Raw genomic sequence first — 22,968 nt, 5'->3', positions numbered from 1 at the left:
ATCACTGGTGCTATTTAGCCCTTCGTTTCGACAACAAAGAAGTCATCTTTGACGATTTCCCATTCCTTCCCTGCCGAGCCGCCTCTCTTCGCCATTCGATGCCTCTGCCTTCCCTTTCTATAACATAGCCAAGCGCCCTCCTTTACAATCACTAAGAAAAAAAAATACCAATCAAAGCCCTATCGTATCAGTACGTCTCTGTGATTTTTCCGGCCCCAGGGGACTTTACTCGACCCATTCCCCAGTCTCCCGCACTGCTCAAGTAAGTGTGCGACTCCGTATGAGGACCTCCTTCCCTTCTGCCCACTCTCYGTTCACACGGTTCTCAAAGCAGAGGAGGAAGGGTGGGCAGCAGGTACCACGAGCCCTCTGTCCCACACATCTATCCAGAAGCAAGTGTGATATTTTTTGTATTTTGAAAGGAGTAATTTTGTTTGTTGCAACTTTATAACACCCCCTTCAATGTTATCCCTAATGCAGTCAGGTATTCGTATGTTGTTCTTTTAAGAGTTCGCCGCCATGGAGCTAGCCAAGCTAAGATCAAATATAGCCATACCTTAGATTCATCAAACTATAAAACCATGTACATTAAAATTCAACATAAATTTAATAGATTGTACAAGACCGTGGACACATTTGCAGACATACTCCCCTATTGAATCAACCAAGGTATTTTGGTTGATTCCTTTTGATTACTCTTTTTGTATGTAATTAGTTTACTTATCTCATGATAACTGAGAATTCAGTTGATCTAATTAACTCATATTAGTTTTGGTTTTGGAAGTACTCCCCTTAGCCTGATGTGGTAGATGAAAATAAAAACAGTTCTTCTTTTGGAAAATTTGAATATTGGAATCCCGTTGCTTTTGTTTATAGACATCCCATGAAGATTGTGAAGTCCTTAAGCAATATCCATGGCAATCTTCAACCATGTGTCCAAATTGTGAGTGTCTTTTGTTTAGCCTTCCAAGCCATTTTATGAGAGAAATCATCATATATTCGAAAACAAGGTATAACAGAATATTAATGCTTGCTAAAGCCATATCTCGTCTTTTATGCCTTCCTTTTTTTCCTCCTATAATCTATATATTTAGAAATGACATAAAAACTATAAAAGAGTGCAATTCGAACTTTTAACGGGGAAACTTGAAGTTCTCTTTCCATCTTTCAGTTTCAACAATGTTGGTACATATAATTTAACTTGGTTTCAGGGGACAAGAATAAGGCTACAGAAATGGAAAGATTCAACTTGGGTTTGTACAAAATGTGTATTATTATCACAATTCACATCATTATGCTATGCCTTCTTCTACAAAATGTGTATGTAATTTATTTAACTTTGATTTTAACATTAATTTCGTATAAACATAATTTGATTTACATTTTTCACATTAGTTTTGTGTTGTTGATCTACAATGAAATGTTATATCCCGCTGCATTGTACGAATCCACAACTTATATAGAATAACCCACCAAATTATATGTTATGAAAACTAATTAATGTAAGTAGAAAACCACACGAGGTCCTATACTTATGAAAACTAATGTATGATGCGCATGCATAACTTAGTGGGTTTTTTTGGTAATTAGCAGAAAAGGTGAAGGGCAGAAGAGTAAATTGAGAAACGCAACTTCACTTATCAGTTTATGGTAGGAGTTCTTCCTGCATTGCTTTTCTGGACAACCAACGTTTTGTACATCAAATATGGCAATTGTCCTTGTCCCAGCCAGCTCTCTCTCTCTCTCTCTCTCTCTCTCTCTCTCTCTCTCTCTCTCTCTCTGACTTTGTATAGGGCGACACCATGATGAGACGATGGATGGGCAAACAAAAGAATAAGTAGGGTTTCCGTAATTTTTTTATCTCTCTCTCTCTCTCCGTCTTCAAGACTAAGAAAGAGTTCTTGAAACGTGTGCTCTCCCTTCTTCAAAGGTACTCACTCACCTTCATCTTTTTACCATTTACATCTTGTATCAGATTCATCTATCTTCATCTAAACACGCACACGTATACTTACAAACATGTATATATTTGTGTCTATATATATGTATAGAGAGAGAGAGAGAGAGAGTGTGTGTGTGTGTGTGTGTGTGTGTGTGTGATGGTATTGAAAAAGTAAAAGAAAAAAAAAGTAAAGAGTTATATATATATATATATATATATAACGAGGTATAAATCGTATGAAGTTGGTATTGATCAAATAAATTAAAAATCATAAATGGAGGAAGGGAAACTTGTTTCTTGGGTTGATGAGGTTAGTGTTCTTGTGGATGTTCTTGTTAAGTCCTTTTTGCTCATTTACATTAGTGTGTGTTATAATTCGTACGAGTTAGGGTTTCACATGTTTTGAAAAGTTTTTCTTTTGGTTTATTATTTCTTTTCTTTTATGCTTTTTGATTGCTACCATGATTCTGGGTATGAAATCCTTCAAGATCTACCACCTCCTAGAGTTTTTAGGTGTTAAATTCCAATAAAATTCCTTGAAAGAATATCATTATATACATACGTATGTGTATGTGTATGTGTATGTGTATGTGTATGTGTATGTATATACATACCTACATATACATATATATATATATAGTATATATATATGTGTGTATCTATATATATATATATATATTATATATAATATTGCTTCTTTTGTTTTAAAAAATGATCCAAGATTATATTTTTCAAATCCCAAATTGACATAGTATTTTTTAAAAAAAATTGTTTTCGGTATGTGATAACTGCAATTACATAGTTAAATTCATAAATCATATGATTTCTTAACAGAAAAGAGTTATAATTCTTGTCAAGGTTAGCATTAAAGACAATTCATTTCTTGCTTACTTAATTATACTAGATTAATTCAAATATAAAATCGTTTTTGGATGAAAGATCTTTTTTGAAGTTCAAGAATGCGATATTTTTGTCATGAAAGATCGATGTCGTAAAGGGTCGTACAGTAAATTGACGTTTGGTTTATGTGTAGACGCGAAGCAAGATCATGGGTAGAGGAAAGATTGAGATCAAAAGGATCGAAAACAACACAAATCGGCAGGTCACTTTCTGCAAGAGGAGAAACGGACTTTTGAAGAAGGCTTACGAGCTCTCGGTTCTTTGTGATGCTGAAATCACTCTAATCGTCTTCTCGAGCCGTGGAAGAGTCTACGAGTATGCCAATAACAAGTAAACATTCTCAATAACATTACCTTTCGGGTTTTCCTTTATATACAATAACCCATCCCTTAGAAAGTAAATGGCCTTAGTTATATTTTTAAATGAACGTAATTAACAAATCGTTATAAATGCAACAATAGATCAGAGGATTCTATATGAAGTTTCATGATATAGTTCGATCCATCGATAAATGATTAATGGATTAATCCATATATAAGAAAATTAATTGCTCTCATTTTCTTGACATGGTCTCAATGCACTTAGTATTCTTGAGTATGAACTTAATTGGATTCAACTATCTCTGGGATAAATACACTACAATAAAATTAAATTTATATTACCTTCAAAATGTTTAAGCATCCTAATAGATGAATAAAGTTTATGGTACAAAACTATAATGTCATATTTAAACGTGTCATAAACATGACGTTTTCAGAAATTTAACAAGTTTTTTAGGAACGTTTTAATAATAAAATGTTGTATTATTTATTTTGTAACACAATTCCGAGAAATGCCCTATCAGCCCATGTTTTATAAGATACTAGTGTTATAGGAGACATTTTCCAAATAATTGCATATAAAATAATTAAAATGACAAGTACCTAAAGGTATCCTATAAATCTATTGTATTACTTTTAAATATGACATATTTTTGTCTGGTCTTATAAACTAAAATATTATTTTGAAATCGATGGTTTTCAAGATTTGTACAAATAGTTTGTCTTGTATTTTATCCATCCCCATATATATATATATATATATATATATATATATAGAGAGAGAGAGAGAGAGAGAGAGTTTATTTCAAATACAACACATCGCATTTGTACAACTAATGCAACCCAATATATTGAGATATTTATGGAAATGATGAGAGTTCATTTATTATGATTTGAATATTTATGGAAAATTAATATGGTTCATTAATTATGATCGATACTTTATATTAGGAAACAATAAAAACTTCTATAAAATCACATATTAATCATTTGAAATGAGGATGGTTGAGATTGGGTTGTATTGGTTACACAAATGTCAAGAGTTGTATAATAACCAACCTCTCTATATATATATATACATTAATGAATTATAGTCATCTTTCATAAATATTCAAATCATAATAAATGAACTTTCATTATTTCCATAAATATTATCTCAATTAATTGAGTTGCATTGGTTTTACAAATGAACATGGTTGCATTTAAAATATATCTCATATATATATATATATATATATATATATATATATTGTTTAGGCATGCCAAAGAATCTGTAAATTTGTAACCTAAAAGAATATTAACAAAGCCAAATTATAGTACAAGAAAACGACGATGTTGTTTTTCCATGAGACAAATAAGCATTTTGGCATATAATTGAATATAAAAGTATAAAGTTATTTATATGTTATGCATGTGATATATATGATCACGGAATCAGGTTTAGAGGAAAAATCATAAAAATGAAAAACTGAGAAAACATTTCTAATAAACCTGCTCATTTGTACGATATGCATATGTGTATAAAGTAATTTTCTCTGGTATATACACTGCACGTGTATAAAATCTATGAATAAAAACTAGGAAACATTTTCAATTATTTTTGTATAGATGATTTTCTCTCAACCTGATCCAATGACCATGTTATATTTTTTTAAAGAAAATTACTTTATATCCTACTCCTAGTGGTTGGTTGTAAAATTACCATAATGTTGTATGAGGAGTGTATCTTTTAGAGAATCATGAGTTTGATGATTCTATTGCATACTTCAGAAACAGAATTGAAGTTGCAAACGGAGAGGGGTGTCGTAGAGGGTTCCTGCACTTTCTATTTCGGTGCAAGTAAACTCTGAGTAGCACCATGACTGAAACCACTAGCATTAGAATGGCTTTTGCTTTTTCACAAACATTGGATACACACAATCCATGCATGTATGGTATGCTCAAACTTTGTATTGGAAACATAAAAAGTAAATCATAATTTCTCAAGTCTTTGCCATTTCTGTCAATCGTCTTTGTTTTTCCAATTTTGGCAAGATATATAGAAGTTGTACACATCATATATATGCACCCTCTAAACACATAAATAAACATCTATTTCTAACTTACTGAAAATAAAAAGACTATACATATATATATATATATATATATATGTCTATGATTTGAGAACTACATAGTTTGTGGTAATTATGAGTTTCAATATGAATCAATCATTTTAGATAGTTAATGTTATTTACTAAAATAAAACAAAGAGTAATTAATAAATTGTTTTGATTATCTAATTTACTTTAATTAGTTTAATATTCCAATTCACTTTAATTTGTTTAATTATTTTAATATATATATATATACACACACACACGGACACATGAGGACCAAATCCGGTGGCCTTCTCCGGCACCCACCACCACTTCAGTGACCTCCTCCGGCCATCTTGTCTAACTAAGACGCCGTCTCCAATGATCGACCACTAAGCACCCACCTGTGAGCATTCCCAACACCTGGTATCACAGTGGTCTCAAAGTTTACTTGGTGTGTTTTGAGTATCACATTGTATGTATTTTGGGTATCACATTATGTATCTTGGTGTATTTTGGATATCACATGGTGTTTATCGGAGGACGGAGGTAGGGGAGAGAGAGAGAGAGAGAGAGAGGAGAGATAAAAAAAAATTAAAATACCTAAAATACCTTTTAATTATAATTTTTAAGTCAAAGTACCCAAACTATTAGTTTCCTAATTTATCAATTGATTTGTGTTTGAGATTGGACCTTACAATTATCACAAACTAATCAGTTCTCCCTTGAATGAACCCATATATATATATATATATATATATATATATATATATATGGTTGGATTCCGATTAGTAATGTCATTTTCATGAAAAGTGTGAGAAATATAAAATTCACATAATAAATTTTGAAGGTACCCTTATATCATGATATGAAAGTGATTGGATACATAGAAACAGGTAAAGGTAGACATTGGGTCTCGTCACCTTCACCATATTCACAAAATATAACGTGAAAAAATTCATAAAATAAGGATAACTTTCATCATTTCTTACATTTCTCACTAGAAATCTTTCTCCTCAAATATGCATTAAATATGCACTATGGGATGTTTACGTAAAAAACTGCAAATAATTTGAAAACCAAAAAACTAATTTTATAATCTTCTAGCCATTCATAATATGCACTATGGGTTAGGTTCTAATGAGAAAGGAAGTTATAGTGAGAAATGTAAGAATATATTTTCACTCATGGATCAATCATAATTGAATGTCAATACTAAGATGCACCAGATTAATTCCTATACAAAACACAATTAATGGGTGGACATGAAACTAAAGTGATTTAGGGTTCTTACTTCCTCGTAACATTCTCTCTATAACTTCCCTTTTCACACGATTCTTCATCTATACACTATATACATTTCATTAAAATATGTGTATCGTCAATTAATCTCTCAATGACTATTCATCATTGTGTATACATTAATAAATTAGTTACATGATTCTTAAAAACATTTGTAGTTTTCATTTGAATTGGATTCTATATGTATATATATATATATATATGCGTGTGTGTGCGCACACACACACATATAGGTGGAGGTTCAAACGAGAACACCTTCATTTTACGAAAATGCGAGAACATCCTTATCAAATGTGATAATACGTGTGAGGGGACCATGTGATGTGCTGACGACGTGTTCTACGACTTAGGTCGTGCCAAAGGTTGTCTGCTTCTATGATTTAGCATCACATATGATGGTCATGATGGATGAGAGTATCATATCAACAACAACCTTATCACATATGGTAATACTTGTGAGGAGGCTTAGTGGTGTAAGGTGACTTGACCCGCAACCAAGATCGCATTGAAAATCACTCGCGTCTCTGGTTTAGCATCACATGTGCATCGTATGTGATAGAATAATAGTATCACATGTGATTGTCTATAGTAAAATGGTGTTTTCGCGTTCTCGTAAAATGAAGGTGTTCTCGTTTGAACTCTTTCCTATATATACGTATATGTGTGTATGTATATACACTCAATACACAAGTGTTTTTATGTTAACGTTTCATGCATAATACTTCCTTTTGCATTTACATATCAAGGTGTCTGTTTAATACGAGGTGCAGCCAAGCCAAATAGCCAATGCTATTTTAAAAAAAGATTCACTTCTTTTAGGGTCTTTTTTGTGTATCAAGTTTTATATCTTTTTGTAATGTTCATATATCAATATATTTGTGTTTCTTCTTTTTTATATTGCATAATATCATTGAGTTACAATAAAAACATATAATTATATATATATATATATCATATATGTACATACTTGCTGTCTTAAACAATGTATAAGAAAACGTTGTGGTTCCTAAAACTTAAAACCTATATTTAGAACAGCCTCTTCTCTTTTGCATTAATAGACTTATTTTTTTATTACATAGATGTTAATAAACTCTTTTATGGTAGAACTGGAAGAAGACAAGATGCCATTGAACAAAAAATAAACACTGAACATTGATGAAAAGAGCCATAAATTGCAGACTTGAAACTTGATAAAAGAAGGGAGCTTAAAGACTCTTTATCTCTGGCAAAACCAATTACTTCCATGCGTGAATCCAGTTGTAGATCGATGCCACTGAAGTCCATTTAGCCATTCAAAGAAACCTCACTCAGCTCCGGCACATTTATATGGATGGATTGTGAGGTTGTGAATGCTACTTGGTTTAGTGGTAGTGATAGGGACTTACCAGAAAGGTAGAATGTTGTTTGATGATGACACCGCTGAGACTAGGGTGCGTATATGGTTTAGAGTCCAAATTAAACTACAAACCAAATAGCATATTCGGTATGCCATTTTTCGTAAACACAAACCAAATCGTATATGTTTCAAAACGTAAAATATCACACAATAAAAATATGATGTGCGTTTACGTGCTTTGGTACCAAAATATGATCGAATGAGAAGTGGACAATGGTAATACAAAGTTTCGTAATGCCTTGGTGACACAACATAGATTTGCAGAAGGATCGACAAACATCTAAACCCTTTTGGGATGAGAATTACGAGTAGTACAACTTAAGAAAAACTTGAAAACTCTCGAGGAGAAAATTGTATTAATTCATAAAAACTTGCTTACAATGAAGAAATCAAACCCTATTTATAGTCTAAGTTAAGGAAAAAGATTACCATCTAACAATCGTAATTAAACTATGACAGACAAAAAATAATCAAAATAAAGGAAAGAATGAAGGAAAGAGTCAAGGGCGCGCCGCTGACGATAAGGAAAGGAATCATGGGTCGGTTGTGTGTGCATGCATGGGCGAGTTGCATGCATTTTTACCCACATGGCAGCCACGGAATCAAGGGCATCGAAGGACCAAAACAGTGGACTAAGCGTCCCTCATGCGGGTGTAGCCGCATGGTATCCGCCTGAGCAAGAAAACATCCAGACGACTAGGCGGTTTGGACGTGGGTTGGCCGCTTGTCACCGCCAGCTTTACTTCCATTGTTAGATTTCCTCTTGGATGTCCCTTGAAACCTTTGCTATATCAGTCTCCTCCAATTCAGAAGAACTCGACCTCGAGTTCTCTTCTAAAGAAAATGCATCATCCTCATCGTAATCGTAGATGCCGGCGATGTTGAAAGTATTTGAGACGTGCAATGAGTCGGGAAGGGTGACGAATTATGCATTGTCGTTAATCTTCTTTGCACTTCTAAACGGTTCGTATTTTTTTGGTTGGAGCTTTCCGTAAGTATCGACTAGGAATCGGTCCTTTCGGGGAAAGACCATCACTTCGCTTCCTTCGTGGAAGATCTTCTTCCCGCGGTGTTTGTCAGCTGTTGCTTTATTCTTTAAGTTGGTTGCCTCAAGTTGAGCTTTGATAGCCTCTTTTGTCGCTTGAATTTCCTTTGCGATATTTCCAGCTGCTATGTAAATTCTGAGGTCTCGAGGTAGTTTGACCAAATCGACCACATGCCTCGGAGTTAAAGTATAGACCAATGAAAAAAGAGAGTAACCGGTGGCAGTGTGAAAGGTACTATTGTAAGCGAACTCGATTTGTGCTAAGTCCACGTCCCATTGCTTTGGATTGTCACCGCACATGCTTTGAAGCATGTTTCCCAAAGTTTGGTTAATGGTTAGGGACTTTTGTTTAGCTGTTGGTTTGGGGTGAGTGGTGCTACTTTTCTTGAGAGTCGTCCCAAACATTCGCCAAAGAATGATCCAAAAGTGGCTGAGAAATTTGTTGTCTCGATCATAATTGATTGTTTCTGGGACACCACGTAGACGTACCACTTCTTTGAAGAAAAGTCTAGCGACGTTACTTGCATCAGCAGTCTTCTTGAAAGCGATAAAATGGCTCATTTTTGAGAAGTGATCAACTACAACAAATATCAAATACACCCCCCTTTAAGTACGGGGAAGGCCTAGTACGAAATCCATAGAAAGGTCTTGCCATATGTCTTCAGAGATTGGTATAGGCGTGTATCTCGTTGATCGTTTCTGGCTATTGGTGAACTTTTAGAGCTTTATGGTCATTAAACAAGACAAATGACCCTTTTGAACCAAGCAGTGCTCCCAAGTCGTAAGGCTCGAACCATCTCATAGAACTCTTGGTTATATGTGCTCCACTTACATCACATTCTACTTCAAAAATCTTTTCGAAGTCGGGTAATGCTAGAACGGGTGCGGTACTAAGTTTCTTCAAAAATCTTGTGATTGCGGTACATCACATTGGAACTTACCTTTTTTTAGGAATTCTGTGATCTGAGCGGTGACGGTACTGAAATTCCAGACAAACCTCCGATAGAAGGTGGCTAAACCATGGAAACTATAGACATCGTTGACCGTTTAAGGGGTCAGCCATTCTCGAATGGCTTTTACCTTTTCTTCATCCACTTCGATACTGTTTTCTACGATTATAAAATCAAGGAATAAAATATTGTCGGTGTAGAAAGTACACTTTTTTAAGTTGACATAAAGCTTGTTCTCTTGTAGGGTCATTAAGACTTGGCGAAGACGATCGAGATGCTCGGTTTTTTCTCGGCTATAGATGAAGATATCGTAAAAGTTAACGAATACAAAAGTTCCAATGAAAAGGTGTAGTACCTGATTAATAGTTCTCATGAAAGTGCTTGGTGCATTAGATGTACCGAATGATATGACTAACCACTCGTAAAGCCCGAATGATGTCTTGAACGCGGTTTTCCATTCATTACTTGGTCGAATACGAATATGATGATAGCTGCTTCTAAGATCGATCTTAGAGAATATGGTGGAACATAATAGCTCATCAAGCATGACTTCCAATCATGGAATGGGGAACCGATACTTTATGGTGACCTCATTAATGGCTCTATTATCGATACACATCCTTTATTGATTGTTCTTTTTTGGCACTAAGAGTACGGTACGACATAGGGACTCATGCTTTCTCGTATGAAGCCTTTCCGTAGCAAGTCTTCGACTTTCCCTTTTAGGATCTCTTTCTCATTATGGCTCATCCAATAATAGGGAAAATTCTATAGGCTGGCTCCAGAATCAAATTAATTTGATGTTGAATGTCCCTCGTGGGTGGTAGTTCGGAAGGCAAGCCATTCACAACTAGTTCTTTGAAATCTTCTAGCATCTCGTTTACTTCCTTTGGAAGTCGGTCTTGACGTTTTCTACACTCATTAACCCTTTGACGACAATAGGGTAAAAGACTTCAACTTTCTTTGCATCTTCTTCCATCTCTTGCTTGCTAGTAGTCATGATGAGAAAGTTATCGCTTTTTTTGTCGGAGATTTTTTTCAAAACTACTAATAGGTGCATAGCGATCTTTCGGTCACCTTGACGAAATAACATGATATTTTATCGCCCCTTATAAGTGATGTTGTGATCAAATTGCCAAGGTTGGCCCAATAGGATGTGACATGCATCCATGTCAAGGACATCACATAGGACCTCCTCTTGATAATGCTTTATGATCGATGTGGGTACCCGACTGTGACTATAACTTGCGAGCCTTTCTTGTCCTATCCAATAGAATAACGAATCTCATGGGGTTGAGTAGGTAGGTTAAGATGATCGACCAACTTTTAAGACACAACGTTTTCACAACTTCCATTATCAATGATGAGGTTACATACTTTTTTTATGAACGGAGTAATGGGACTAAAAGATTCTTCCTTTGACCCTCTTCTTTGAATGAAAGGAGTACGATGTTGATCTTCTCTTGGAAATCCTCTTTGGCAAACTTGACACCATCATAATCTTCATCATCCCCTCTTTCATCGCCTTTTACTAACCCAACCGTCCTCCTGTTAGTACATTCATTGGATCTATGACCCGATTGTCCGCATCGGTAAAACTTGAGACCTATTGTCTTGGCGTATGGATTGGGGGGTTTAGGAGGAGTCGTCTTTCCTTGTGGTTCACTACTATAACCACCGGTGTTGGTTCGTGAAGAGTTGTTGGTGTCTCAGGGAGTTGTGACTCCTTTTCTTTTATCGACATAAGTTGAAGTACATACAGATCTTTCCATTAACTTCAGTTTTAGTGCCAAGCTTGAAGATTCTGTGACGGTCCACATGGTTTATAGTCCGATTTTGGTCTTGGGTTGTTGACTTTAAAACGTTGATATAACGAGCAACCGTTGGACCTTCCAATTCTTCGATTTCATTCCATTTGGATAACAGTAGGAACTATCTGGTGTAATCAATTACAGATGTCGTACCTTAGTTGCACTTGAGGTACATCTTGTATAGAATCTGCTCATAATCTTCCGATAGGAAATGTTCTCACATGAGCTTCTTCCTTCTTCTCCATGATGACACTGGTCGTTTTTGTTGCCACTGTCTTTGTACTACGAGTTTATCCCACCAAACGGTGGTGGTGCTTTTAAAACGGAAAACAACCATCTTTTTCTGTTTGCTCTCGTGAATCTGCATGACATTGAAGTATCGATCTACTTCAATTTGTCAATCTACAAATTCTTCTACTCCCATAATTGCATAGAAAAAAAAGGATGTCCGCTTTCATCTAGTAATTGTGGTCATTTATTTTTGGGTTGTTCGGTTATGATTCCTCCTTTTCAGATTCAGAACTGGATAGGTTGATCCAGTTATGGTAGTTGACTGGCGGAGCACTATTCGACCCTTCACGTCATTCTCTTCTCGGGCAAGGGTTGTTGTCGAGTCGAGCAACGCAATGATGGACAGTCATCGTCAGATTGTCTAGAGACGTGGTAATAGCCATAGTTAGTGAATAGGACAGGCGAATCTTACTCTGCTACCAACTGACGCAATGTACATTTGCGGAAGGATCAACAACCATCTAAACTCTTTAGGATGATAATTATGAGTAGTAAAACTCAAGAAAAACTTGAAAACTCTCAAGGATAAGAATAATATTAATTGATAAAAACTTGATTAACTATGAAGAAATCAAACCTTATTTATAATCTAAGCTAGGAAAAAATTTATTGTCTAACAATTGTAATTAAACTAGACTGCAAAAGAATAATCAAAATAAAGGAAAGAATGAGGGAAAGAGTCATTGGCCGGTGAGGATAAGGAAAGGAATCATCATGGGTCGGTTGTGTATGCATGCAAAGGCTAGTTGCGTGCATGTTCACCCATATGCCAACCTTAGAATCGAGGACACTGAAGGACCAAAACAGTGGACTAAACGTCCATCATGCAGGGTGTCAGCAGGCTACCCGCCCGAGCGAGAAACCATCCAAACGCCTAGGCGGTTTGGATGCGGGTTGGGCCGCTTGGCACCCACGTTCGTTTCTGTTTGCTTTGCTTCCGTTGTTCGATTTGCTCCTTGATGTCCCTTGCAACCTACTCTATATGAATTGGACACCACTGGTGTCACTGCCTTATGGCCTTATGTGATAAACAACTCTTTTATCATTTCCATTCTAATTAGTAATTATATCCATAAGAACCTCGAGGATGGATGTCACTAGAACAAAATAGATATATGAACCAGATATGGTAACAAATCAGTAGATTACGAGAGGTAATGGTACCCAGATTTAAAACCAACACTGACCAATTAGAGTACACAACAATCGATATATAGCTCCAAAATGATCCCTATTGAGCACCCCATCTACTAATATGGTAACGACTACTAGTCCTTACAAAATGCCAGATCTATGTTGTCGAATTCGCCTCTAGGTACATTCATGACGCCCACAAGCAAAGATAAACATATTTAAATCATAGCAAATTTCCAACATAATGTAGATCAAAATTTTCATAACGAAATGAAAAACAAGAGGGATCTGATACCCATGACCCGCAATATTGGCATCTAGCCACCTTTTTCGAACTCGGAAAGGAATTTTATCAAAATCTATAAACCAAATAATTTAGGCATAAAAGTTTCATTCATAACTAGTTTTTGTTTCTCTTTGTTTTGCAGCATAAAGTCAACTATTGAGAGATACAAGAAGGCAACTTCAAGTACACCAAACACTTGGTCATCTCAAGAAATTAATGCACAAGTAAGAGGTCTTCTCATTTCTTCTTTTTCTTTTGTACAGGTAGTTAGGAAGTGCCCTTTGTGCATGATACTGCTGCTTACCGACTGCTGATTCATTCAGCTAGTTTACCAATACACTCTTACCAAATAAATACCTTGACCCAGTAATGAAGAGGTTATTTTTTACTCGGTCTAAACAACTGTGTTCAGCCTCCGCTTACCCACCTTTACCTGGACCACGTTCTTACTCGGGTCGATGCTTATCTAATTTGTGTTGGTAAACAACCTTGTTTTCTGGTACAAACTCTGATCTGACATTTTCTTTTTTTCCAATGGCTCTTGCTTTTTAATAACTTTCCAAGATCTTCTGACCTTTTCAAAACATTTTTCAAGTCGATGGTGTTCACAAATATAAAAACGAACTTTCTAATTGAAAGTGAGGAAATGTTTGTGTACATTTTTATCATTCCAAGACTCTACTTCAGATTGGGATATACATCATGATCATGTTGGGATAGTTGGCTTTACGATTAGCAAGTCACAGTCAAGTGTTTGGTGGCGATATCATCTCAACAAAAAAGAAATATTCAAACGATCATGACGTGTACTAAATATTATAGGTATTATGTTGCATTAAAGATCAATAATCGACTTCATTTTTGGTGAATACAGTTCTATCAACAGGAGTCGAAGAAACTCCGTCAGCAGATACAAATGCTTCAAAATACTAACAGGTGAATTGATCTACGATCACCCAATTTTCAGCAAACGTATATAAGTATCCGAATGATCTTTGTTTACATCATGATCTATAGAAAACCATTTTCCACTACTTATTGTAGAGATAAGTATACATACATACATGTTACCTTTTTTTCATATCCTACTCTATGTAAGATTTCGTGGTTCGTTAAGTTAGCCACTCTAAACTGGCAGAGTGAAAATGCTGTTGTCCAAAACAAGGTTCTCAAAATTATTTTGGCACAACAAACAAAGCTAACAAGGACACAAGAGGTTGTTATGACGAAAGTACAGACTCTTGAAAGTATGATCACAGAGATCAGGTTTAAGATACAATGATTCCACAATGAGCTTATCCAGATAGTTCAGAATAGCCCTTCACCAACCTTTATGCTAACTTGAGTAATTATTTTTGCAAGAGTTAATTGTTGATTACTTTGGAATGGGGTGTCATTTATAATCAACAGAAGCTTGTTTATTAGCAATTTAATGGAACTCACAATTTATTTGATCAACTATATATATTTGGTAGTAGCGTAATTAATGGTATAAAAAATGGCATATTCAGTAAGTTTCGAGGAGGACCTTTATGTATAAAGACAAGTTTTTAATTTTTTTAATTTGTCCCTCCCAATAGAAAAAACACGTTCCTTCCATTTATTAAAAAAACTCACCCAAATAAAAACCTTCAATTTCCAATCAATATAGACAATCTACAAACAACTTTATCCATGGAGGATTAACTTAACGAAAAACCTACCAAACAAGCATTCAATTATATTTGATATCGATAAAAACATGACAGGATGATTCCTTTTACCCTTTTGTTATGTTTTACTTCAGGCATCTCATGGGTGAAGGCTTGGGCTGTTTAAATGTGAAGGAGCTGAAGCAGTTGGAGACCAGGCTTGAGAGAGGGATTTCAAGGATCAGGTCCAAGAAGGTAGAAGAATCATAAATGTATAGATACACAGAGATGTTTGTAATACATATATATGCATAGAGGAAATTTCGGTTGAGAATTGCATTTCCATTGCCAACCAGGAACCTCTGAGAGCACGCCACCTGTCCATATTCATCCTGAATGGCCGTGAATTTTGTACAACATTTTCGTTATGTATGTCCCTACACATGGCTAGTTCGCAATGGAAATGAGGTTATCAACCGAACCTCTGTTAACATATATATATATATATATATATATATATATATATGAGGTTATCAACCAAACCCGTCTTATATATATATATATATAGAGGGATGTTATTCTACACCATTTGCCATTCCTACACCCTATACAACCTTCATCTCAACCATTCAATTTTTAATCAATTAATTGTTTCCTAATATAAAGTATTAATCATAATTAATAAACTCTATTCATATTCCATAAATAATCAAATCATAATAAATGAACTCCAATCATTTCTATAAATATCTCAATTAATTGGGTTGCAAAGGTTGTACAAATGCATAAGGTTGTAAAAGAAATATACCCTATATATATATATATTTGTATCTCATTTTCTTACCGGTGTGTTTTCTTTTTTCTTTGAGCAGCATGACATGATACTTGCTGAAACTGAAAACTTGCAGAAAAGGGTACCTGTATATTGTGTTTACCATTTTCCTTTCTCAAATGATCCATTTCCTACTTGAATTTCTTTTGTTTTCTTGTTGATTATAACAGGAAATCGAGCTGGAACATCACAATGCATTCCTACGCTCAAAGGTACAAGTAAGTTATCGTTCCTTGTAAGAATTACCATAATTAAGCATTTTTTTGCATGAAATTTCATAAATCAATAGCCTTGCGTAGATTTTATAGCCGGGTATTTATAGTAGGGCAAATTTGGTTTTATATGACGTCTTTCTAAGCATCTTAATAAAATACTTCATAGAAAAGTTTATAGGACCAAAATGGTCCGATAAAAAAGTGTTACAATAAGTTTATATGACATTTTTAGGTGTTTCAACAAGTTTTTTAGTACCTTTATAAAATAAATTGTCATATTAACTATTTTGACACTATTTGAAAAAAGTGTCTTATACACAAGTGTTCTGAAAAAAAAGGTTTATAGGACACTTCTCAAAATAAAATACATGAAATACGACACTTAATTTCAAAGGCGTCCTAAAAAACTTGTTAAAACGTCTAAAATCATTCTATAAATTTATTGTAACCCTTTTAAATAGAAAGTTTTATAGTCTGGCAATAACATTAAATTTTATAAAGTACTCTATCACAAGCATCAAACATCCTAGGTGTCCTTTAAAGCCTTTGTTATACTATATATCAATATTGTTCTTAATATATTTTCTGCTCAGACTTTTGCACAAATCACACTATCTTGTTCTTAAAATCTTTCTGCCCACACTTTTGCACAAATCACTCTATCCTTTTGGGACGGGGATACGATGTACGGAATAAGTCTGCATACATTTTATCCCTCCTAGACGCTACTTATAAGTAGGCTATATATATATATGTGTGTGTGTATGTATGTATGTATGTATGTATGTATAGATAGAGGTTCAAATAAGATCACACTTCTTTACGAAAATGCGAGAGCATTTTATAAGTCTCCAAATTATTTAACCCATAACTAAAATTAAAAGAAAATAAAGTAAATAATTAAGGATAATCATATGAGTTCGTATTTATCTGTAATCTTGGTGACTTCCTTATCCCTAAAATCATGTACATATAATATAATCATATCAAATTATTATCACAACAAAATCAAATAATAAACAAACAAAGTGATGATTGTAGACGTGATCATCACTGATTTTCGATTATTACATCGTTATCACAACAAAACCACATAATTATCATATCATTATCACAATAAAATCATGTCATAAAAAATCTTAAATTTATAAAGTATTATCACATTATTATCATTGGAAAATCATATCTTTATCATAACATTATCACGTCATTATCGACAACGAAGACATCGATATAATAAGTTTACTAACAACATTTAAAGGATAGGGACAAATATAAGATAATAAAAAATCATGAATAATACTAATTTTTATTTTTTTATAATTTCCATTATGTGTTAATTAATTTGGAGTACCAGAAGTGTTCTTATATTTTCGTAGAATAGGGGAGTTTCGTTTGAAACCTTCCACATATATATATATATATATATATATATATATATATGGTATATTTCAAATTCAACCATGTCTATTTGTAAAACCAATACAACCCAATTAATTGAGATATTTATAGAAATGATTAGAGTTTATTTATTATGATTTGAATATTTATGGAAGATGAATATGGTTAATTAATTATGATCAATATTTTATATTAGAAAATAATCAAAACTTCTATGAAATCACATATTCATCAAATTAAATGGACGGTTGAGATTGAGTTGTATTGGTTGTACAAATGTAAAGGGTTGTATAATAACCAACATATATATTTATATATATATATATATATATATATAAGTTATTATGCAAACCCTTATATTTGTACAACTTATACAACTCAATTTCAACCGTCCATTTAATTTGATGAATATGTGATTTCATAAAAGTTTTGATTATTTTCTAATATAAAGTATTGATCATAATTAATAAGTCATAGTTATCTTCCATAAATATTCAAATCATAATAAAGAACTCTCATCATTTCCATAAATATCTCAATTGATTGGGTTGCATTGGTTGTACACATGTGATGAGTTGCATTTGAAACGTCTCCCCCCCCTCTCTCTCTCTCTCTCTCTCTATATATATATATATATATACATAGAGGGGGGGAGATTCAAACGAGAACACTAACTATTTAAGAAAAAAAGAAAAAAAATCATTCATGTACAAAATCACATGCGATTTTACATTAACATCAAAAAAATGGATGCGGACGACTTTTGAACCTGTATGATTTTGTACCTGAATATATATCTATATATGTGAATCATGTATGATTTTGTACGTGAATCATGTATGATTTTGTACGTGAATCATATTTGGTTTTATGTCTTAACGATCTTTTTCTTGTTTTCTTAAATAGTTAGTGTTCTCGTTTAAAACCTGTCCATATATATATATATATATATATATAATCTGGGGGCTTATCATTTGAGAACTCATTAAATTGTGATAACCTTGAGAATTTGTGCATCATATGTTATTTTTTTCTATCTAGACATACTATATAATGTATTGTTTAACATATATTTGTTTCACACTGTATTTGTTTTATATGTATTTTTTTCACAACGTGAAACTTTTTTATGTGTATTTTATGTTTCACAAATACGTCAAAAAGGTTCACATTGTGAACCGAGCACATGTGAAACAATATATGTTAATCAATATACTATATCCTAGTCTTATATGAAAAAAGATAATATGAAATAACACATAATGCACAAGTTTTCAAGGTTATCACAATTTCATGGATTCTCAAAAGAAAGTCCCCCTACGTTTGTGTGTGTGTGTATATATATATATATATATATATGTATGTATGGTTTTTAGGTTTATAAATGTGGTAAACTAAGGCTAACCTATTGGGTGAGTATCGTGTGCATCTTTTATGAGTGCAGATTGCAGAGAGCGAGAGGGTACAACAGCTAAATGTGAACACGGGACATGAGTATAACGCGTTACAGGCGTACTTGGCTAGGAATGCACTTCAACTGAATATAATGGAGCCTATGGAGGATGCTCCATCTGCATACTCCATTCCTCAGAAGCATTCTCTTCACCTTGGGTAGGCATATGCATATCTAACTAAATTACGAGTTTTTGAATCTTTCTTTTTCATATTTATGATACTTTTATGTACCCTGGATAACATTGTACCAATGAACCTTTGGTCAGCTCTTGAATCTTGATGACATTTTGTCTTCTTTTAACGAAATGATTTTGATCATCAGGTGATATTGGGAATGGGAACACAGATGATGATGATGATGATTGCTATGGTAGTATATTGCATTACTTGTGTGGAATAAAGGTCTGGTGGATGATATACTTGGTGTGTGACATTTGTGACGGTGTTTTCATGTTTGTTTCGATCATCGATGATGCCCATGGGATTAAGTACGTCTTTTTTCATGTGTGTTGTTGTTAACTCCTTTGTTTGCACGAGATTTGATGTTCTAATAAGTTTCTAACACATATTGCGAAATGGGATTTGATATAAATCTTGAACTGAATTTTATCACGAAATAGCACAACTGCATGTCACTTGGGAGTTGGTCCATCTTGATCTCTCTAGGTTTTATCTGTCCTTTATTTTTATTTTTTTGGAAATCTGTTGATGAGGGAAGAATACGACAACGTTAGGTTTATAGTTAGGAAGTGGAAAATGATTAAGCGTTTCAATAGAATACTTTATAGGACTTAAGTTTATAGAACTACAAAAAAAGTGTTGTATGTACAAGTGTTGCAATAAGCTTATAAAACATATTTTTGACGTTTTAACAAGTTTCTAAGAGCGCTTAAAATAAAGTGTCGTATTAGTTATTTTACGCAAGACTATTTGAAAAAGTGTTTATAAAAAGATGAGTTTACATGACATTTTTATACAAAATAGCTAATGCAACACTTTATTTTTAAAAGTGTCCAAAAACATTCCTTAAAACTCCTATAAAACTATTGTAACACTCTCAATAGAACAATAATGTGGAGTTTGGCTCTATAAGCTTATGTCATATAAAGTATGCTATTAGGCCACTTTAATAAGTTAAGCGTCCTATAAACCCAATTTTCTTGTAGTGTCACATGATTCTCTCTTGGATATGAATTTTCAAAGTAGTTTCACCATCATCCTTACCATTGAAGACATTATAGTATTGGATTGATAATAGAAAACAATCTAATGCCAATGTATTTTATTATTATCACTATAATAAAATCAGGTTTATAGGACTCTGAAGTTGTTTAAGTTATAGTAGACTGTTTTATAAGAATTAAATTCATTGGTACAAATAATTGTACGTCTTATATAAAGTTGTAACAAAAAGTTTATATGATATTTTTTGGTGTTTTAACAAGTTTTGAAGTACACCTTTTTTAATATAATGTCCAATTAATTAGTTTTTTCAAATGATACTTTTGAGAAGTGCCTTATGAGTACGTCCTTTTTTTTTTATTTATAGAAAACTTGTTTTTATTAGATAATTTGCAAAAAATTCTATATAAAAATTTAATAGGACATTTTATTTGAAAATTGTTTTAAAAAATTTGTTAAGACGTCCAAAAAAGTCTAATAAACTTATAATAACTCTTTTATATCGGAAACACATGTGATTGGTGCTGTAAATCTAATTCCAATAAAATAATGTATTTAGAAATTTTTTACGCTCTATAAACCTAATTTTATAGTCGTATATGTAAAATCTGAAACTAACGCATTCAATGCATAATCTATCAATGAGAGTTTGGAAGAGGGATTTTCCCTCACTATATTTTTGATGAACCGTCATTCAACGCTATTTGCACATTCAACTCATTGCATCATCGTGAATGTTAATTAATTGATCACATAAGACCATCAATATAAATCCATTCAAGGGTCACAAAATCAAGAGAATAAAACACCATAGAAATAAAGAGACGTTGTCTTCGGAAAAATCAGTAATTCGTCGCAAAAATCCATCACTAGTGGATCATACGGCTGGAGAAAATATGGTTAGTGATCGTCAATTCTCGACGGATTGGCCATCAACGACAGAAAAATCTGTCAATAATCCACCGTTTATGGTCAATTCACTAGTGATTCCCAACAAATCTATCAAAATTATTGATGGAAAAATCTGTTAGTAAAACCCCTTTATTTTGTAGTAAAGACTAAACATGTGGATTCTATGTTAAAATTTTAGTTTTTTTAGATCTTCTTCAAATAATGTTAAAATTTTAATTTGACGCTTTATTTCAAAATTGTTTTAGAAAATTTGTTAAGATCAAAAAACGTTCAATAAACTCATCTTAACACTTTTATATTGGAAACACGCATTGTTGGTGCTCCAAATCTAAGTCCTATAATATAGTGAATTAAGAATACTAAGAGGTTTTTTTTTTACATTCTATATACCTGATTTTGTTCTAGTATATGTAAAACCCGAGACTAATGCATTCGGAAAATAATCCATCCATAAAGAGTGTGGAAAAGGGATTTTCCTACACTATGTTTTTGATGAACTATCACTCAAGGTAATATAATCATATTGAAACTTTTTACCTTCTTGTAAAATGTTTAACTTCTCGCATGATCCTTCCTCACTTAGTCTATGCTAGAAGAGTACTCGCGCAATACAGCGATATACATTTTGATTTTAATACTATTTATCTCAATCGATGTTATAATATGGTCTTATGTGATTTTAAAAAAACGATGATGTTTTTATTTTTGAATAAAATATAAATTTGAAGATATTATAAAAATTTGACAAAAATATATCGATATTAGTATCAAATTAACTATTTAAAATTCATATTTTTTGTGTAATTTTTTAACTCAATTTTTTTATTATAATTTAATTTAGGTTCAATAACAAAGTAATTTATATTTGGTTTAATAATATTATTTTCTTATAAAAAAATAATAATTAATTATTTTGTTAGAACTCGATAATTATCCTAATTATATTTTAGATTTTTTATATTTTAAAATGAGGTGTTTATCCTCTATTTGATTATGTTTATCTGCAGTTAGTTATACAAATTTAAATATGGAGCTTTAATAAGTTGTACTTATGCATAATTTATTTGTAATTTTAAATTTTAAGTAATATACATTAACATGTAGTACTTCATGCATAAAAAATAGTTTTTAAGAGTTTCTATCAAATACTTTATAATATAATATAGATATTAAATGTTTGTTATATTTGTCGATAGAAAAATGGTACCTCAAGCTTTTTGAGTAATATCTTGTCCTTGTAATGTAGTGACTATAGTAGAACAAGGGTCAAAGTTGGATAATGTAAGTTGACTCGAAATGTAGTGAAAATGTCATCCAAGGGCAAACCAAATTTTGATCTTTAGAATGGAATACATTTAGTAAATATATAAACCCAATATTGCTTTATTTTTCCATAATTTCACCCTTTTACTCTCACTCTTCCTAGCTTTCTTTCTAATCTCTCTCTACAAACCCTAGAGTTGAACCCAGAATTCGCTACACGCAATTGAAATTTGGAGGTTCTTTTGATGAATTGTAGACAAACATTGAAGATAAAGTGACATTCTAAGATATGGTAACTATGATTTTTAAGAGTTTTAAGATTTTGGTCAAGTTTTTGGTTAATCTAAATGTGTTCTTATGAGTTTATAGAACCTTGAAACGAGATGTAGTAACTAGTATGATTAGATATTGGAAAACTTGATGTTTATGCTCCAAGATGTTCATAAGTTGGTTTGGAATAGATTCCAAGTCCTATGGTAGAGTTGTCATACAACTAATGGACTCAAAATGCCCGAAAAGCTTGAAACTGAAACTATGTAGGGGAAGCAAGAACTCCAGAATGTTTAAAAATGTGTATAAAATCAACCGTAAGTCCAAATAAGGCAACAATACATCGTTGGAAGTA

General features: G+C 32.9%; 1 protein-coding gene across 1 annotated transcript; it reads left to right on the top strand.

Moving 5' to 3' along the window:
• The first annotated feature begins 2,987 nt into the window (after positions 1 to 2,987).
• LOC112504039 (agamous-like MADS-box protein AGL11) lies at positions 2,988 to 19,146 on the top strand. The gene is made up of 7 exons (XM_025108010.1): positions 2,988 to 3,172; positions 13,595 to 13,676; positions 14,327 to 14,388; positions 15,239 to 15,338; positions 15,956 to 15,997; positions 16,086 to 16,127; positions 18,976 to 19,146. Exons 1-7 carry the CDS (start codon positions 2,991 to 2,993, stop codon positions 19,144 to 19,146), a joined length of 681 nt encoding a protein of 226 aa, XP_024963778.1. The 5' UTR covers positions 2,988 to 2,990.
• The last annotated feature ends 3,822 nt before the right edge of the window (positions 19,147 to 22,968 follow it).

The sequence above is a fragment of the Cynara cardunculus genome, unplaced genomic scaffold, assembly GCF_001531365.2.
Source record: "Cynara cardunculus var. scolymus isolate 2C unplaced genomic scaffold, CcrdV1 Un_Scaffold_4422, whole genome shotgun sequence".
Taxonomy (NCBI): Eukaryota; Viridiplantae; Streptophyta; class Magnoliopsida; order Asterales; family Asteraceae; genus Cynara; species Cynara cardunculus.
The sequence above is the reverse complement of the archived record's forward strand: the minus strand, read 5'-3'. Positions and strand labels throughout refer to the sequence as shown.

Bases quoted from the DNA above. Each gene is read 5' to 3' on its own strand.
- LOC112504039 (XM_025108010.1), top strand. From the start codon at position 2,991: ATGGGTAGAGGAAAGATTGAGATCAAAAGGATCGAAAACAACACAAAT. The intron at 14,389-15,238 runs GTGAATTGATCT...GTTTTACTTCAG, and splicing joins ATGCTTCAAAATACTAACAG to GCATCTCATGGGTGAAGGCT. The intron at 15,339-15,955 runs GTAGAAGAATCA...TTCTTTGAGCAG, and splicing joins CAAGGATCAGGTCCAAGAAG to CATGACATGATACTTGCTGA.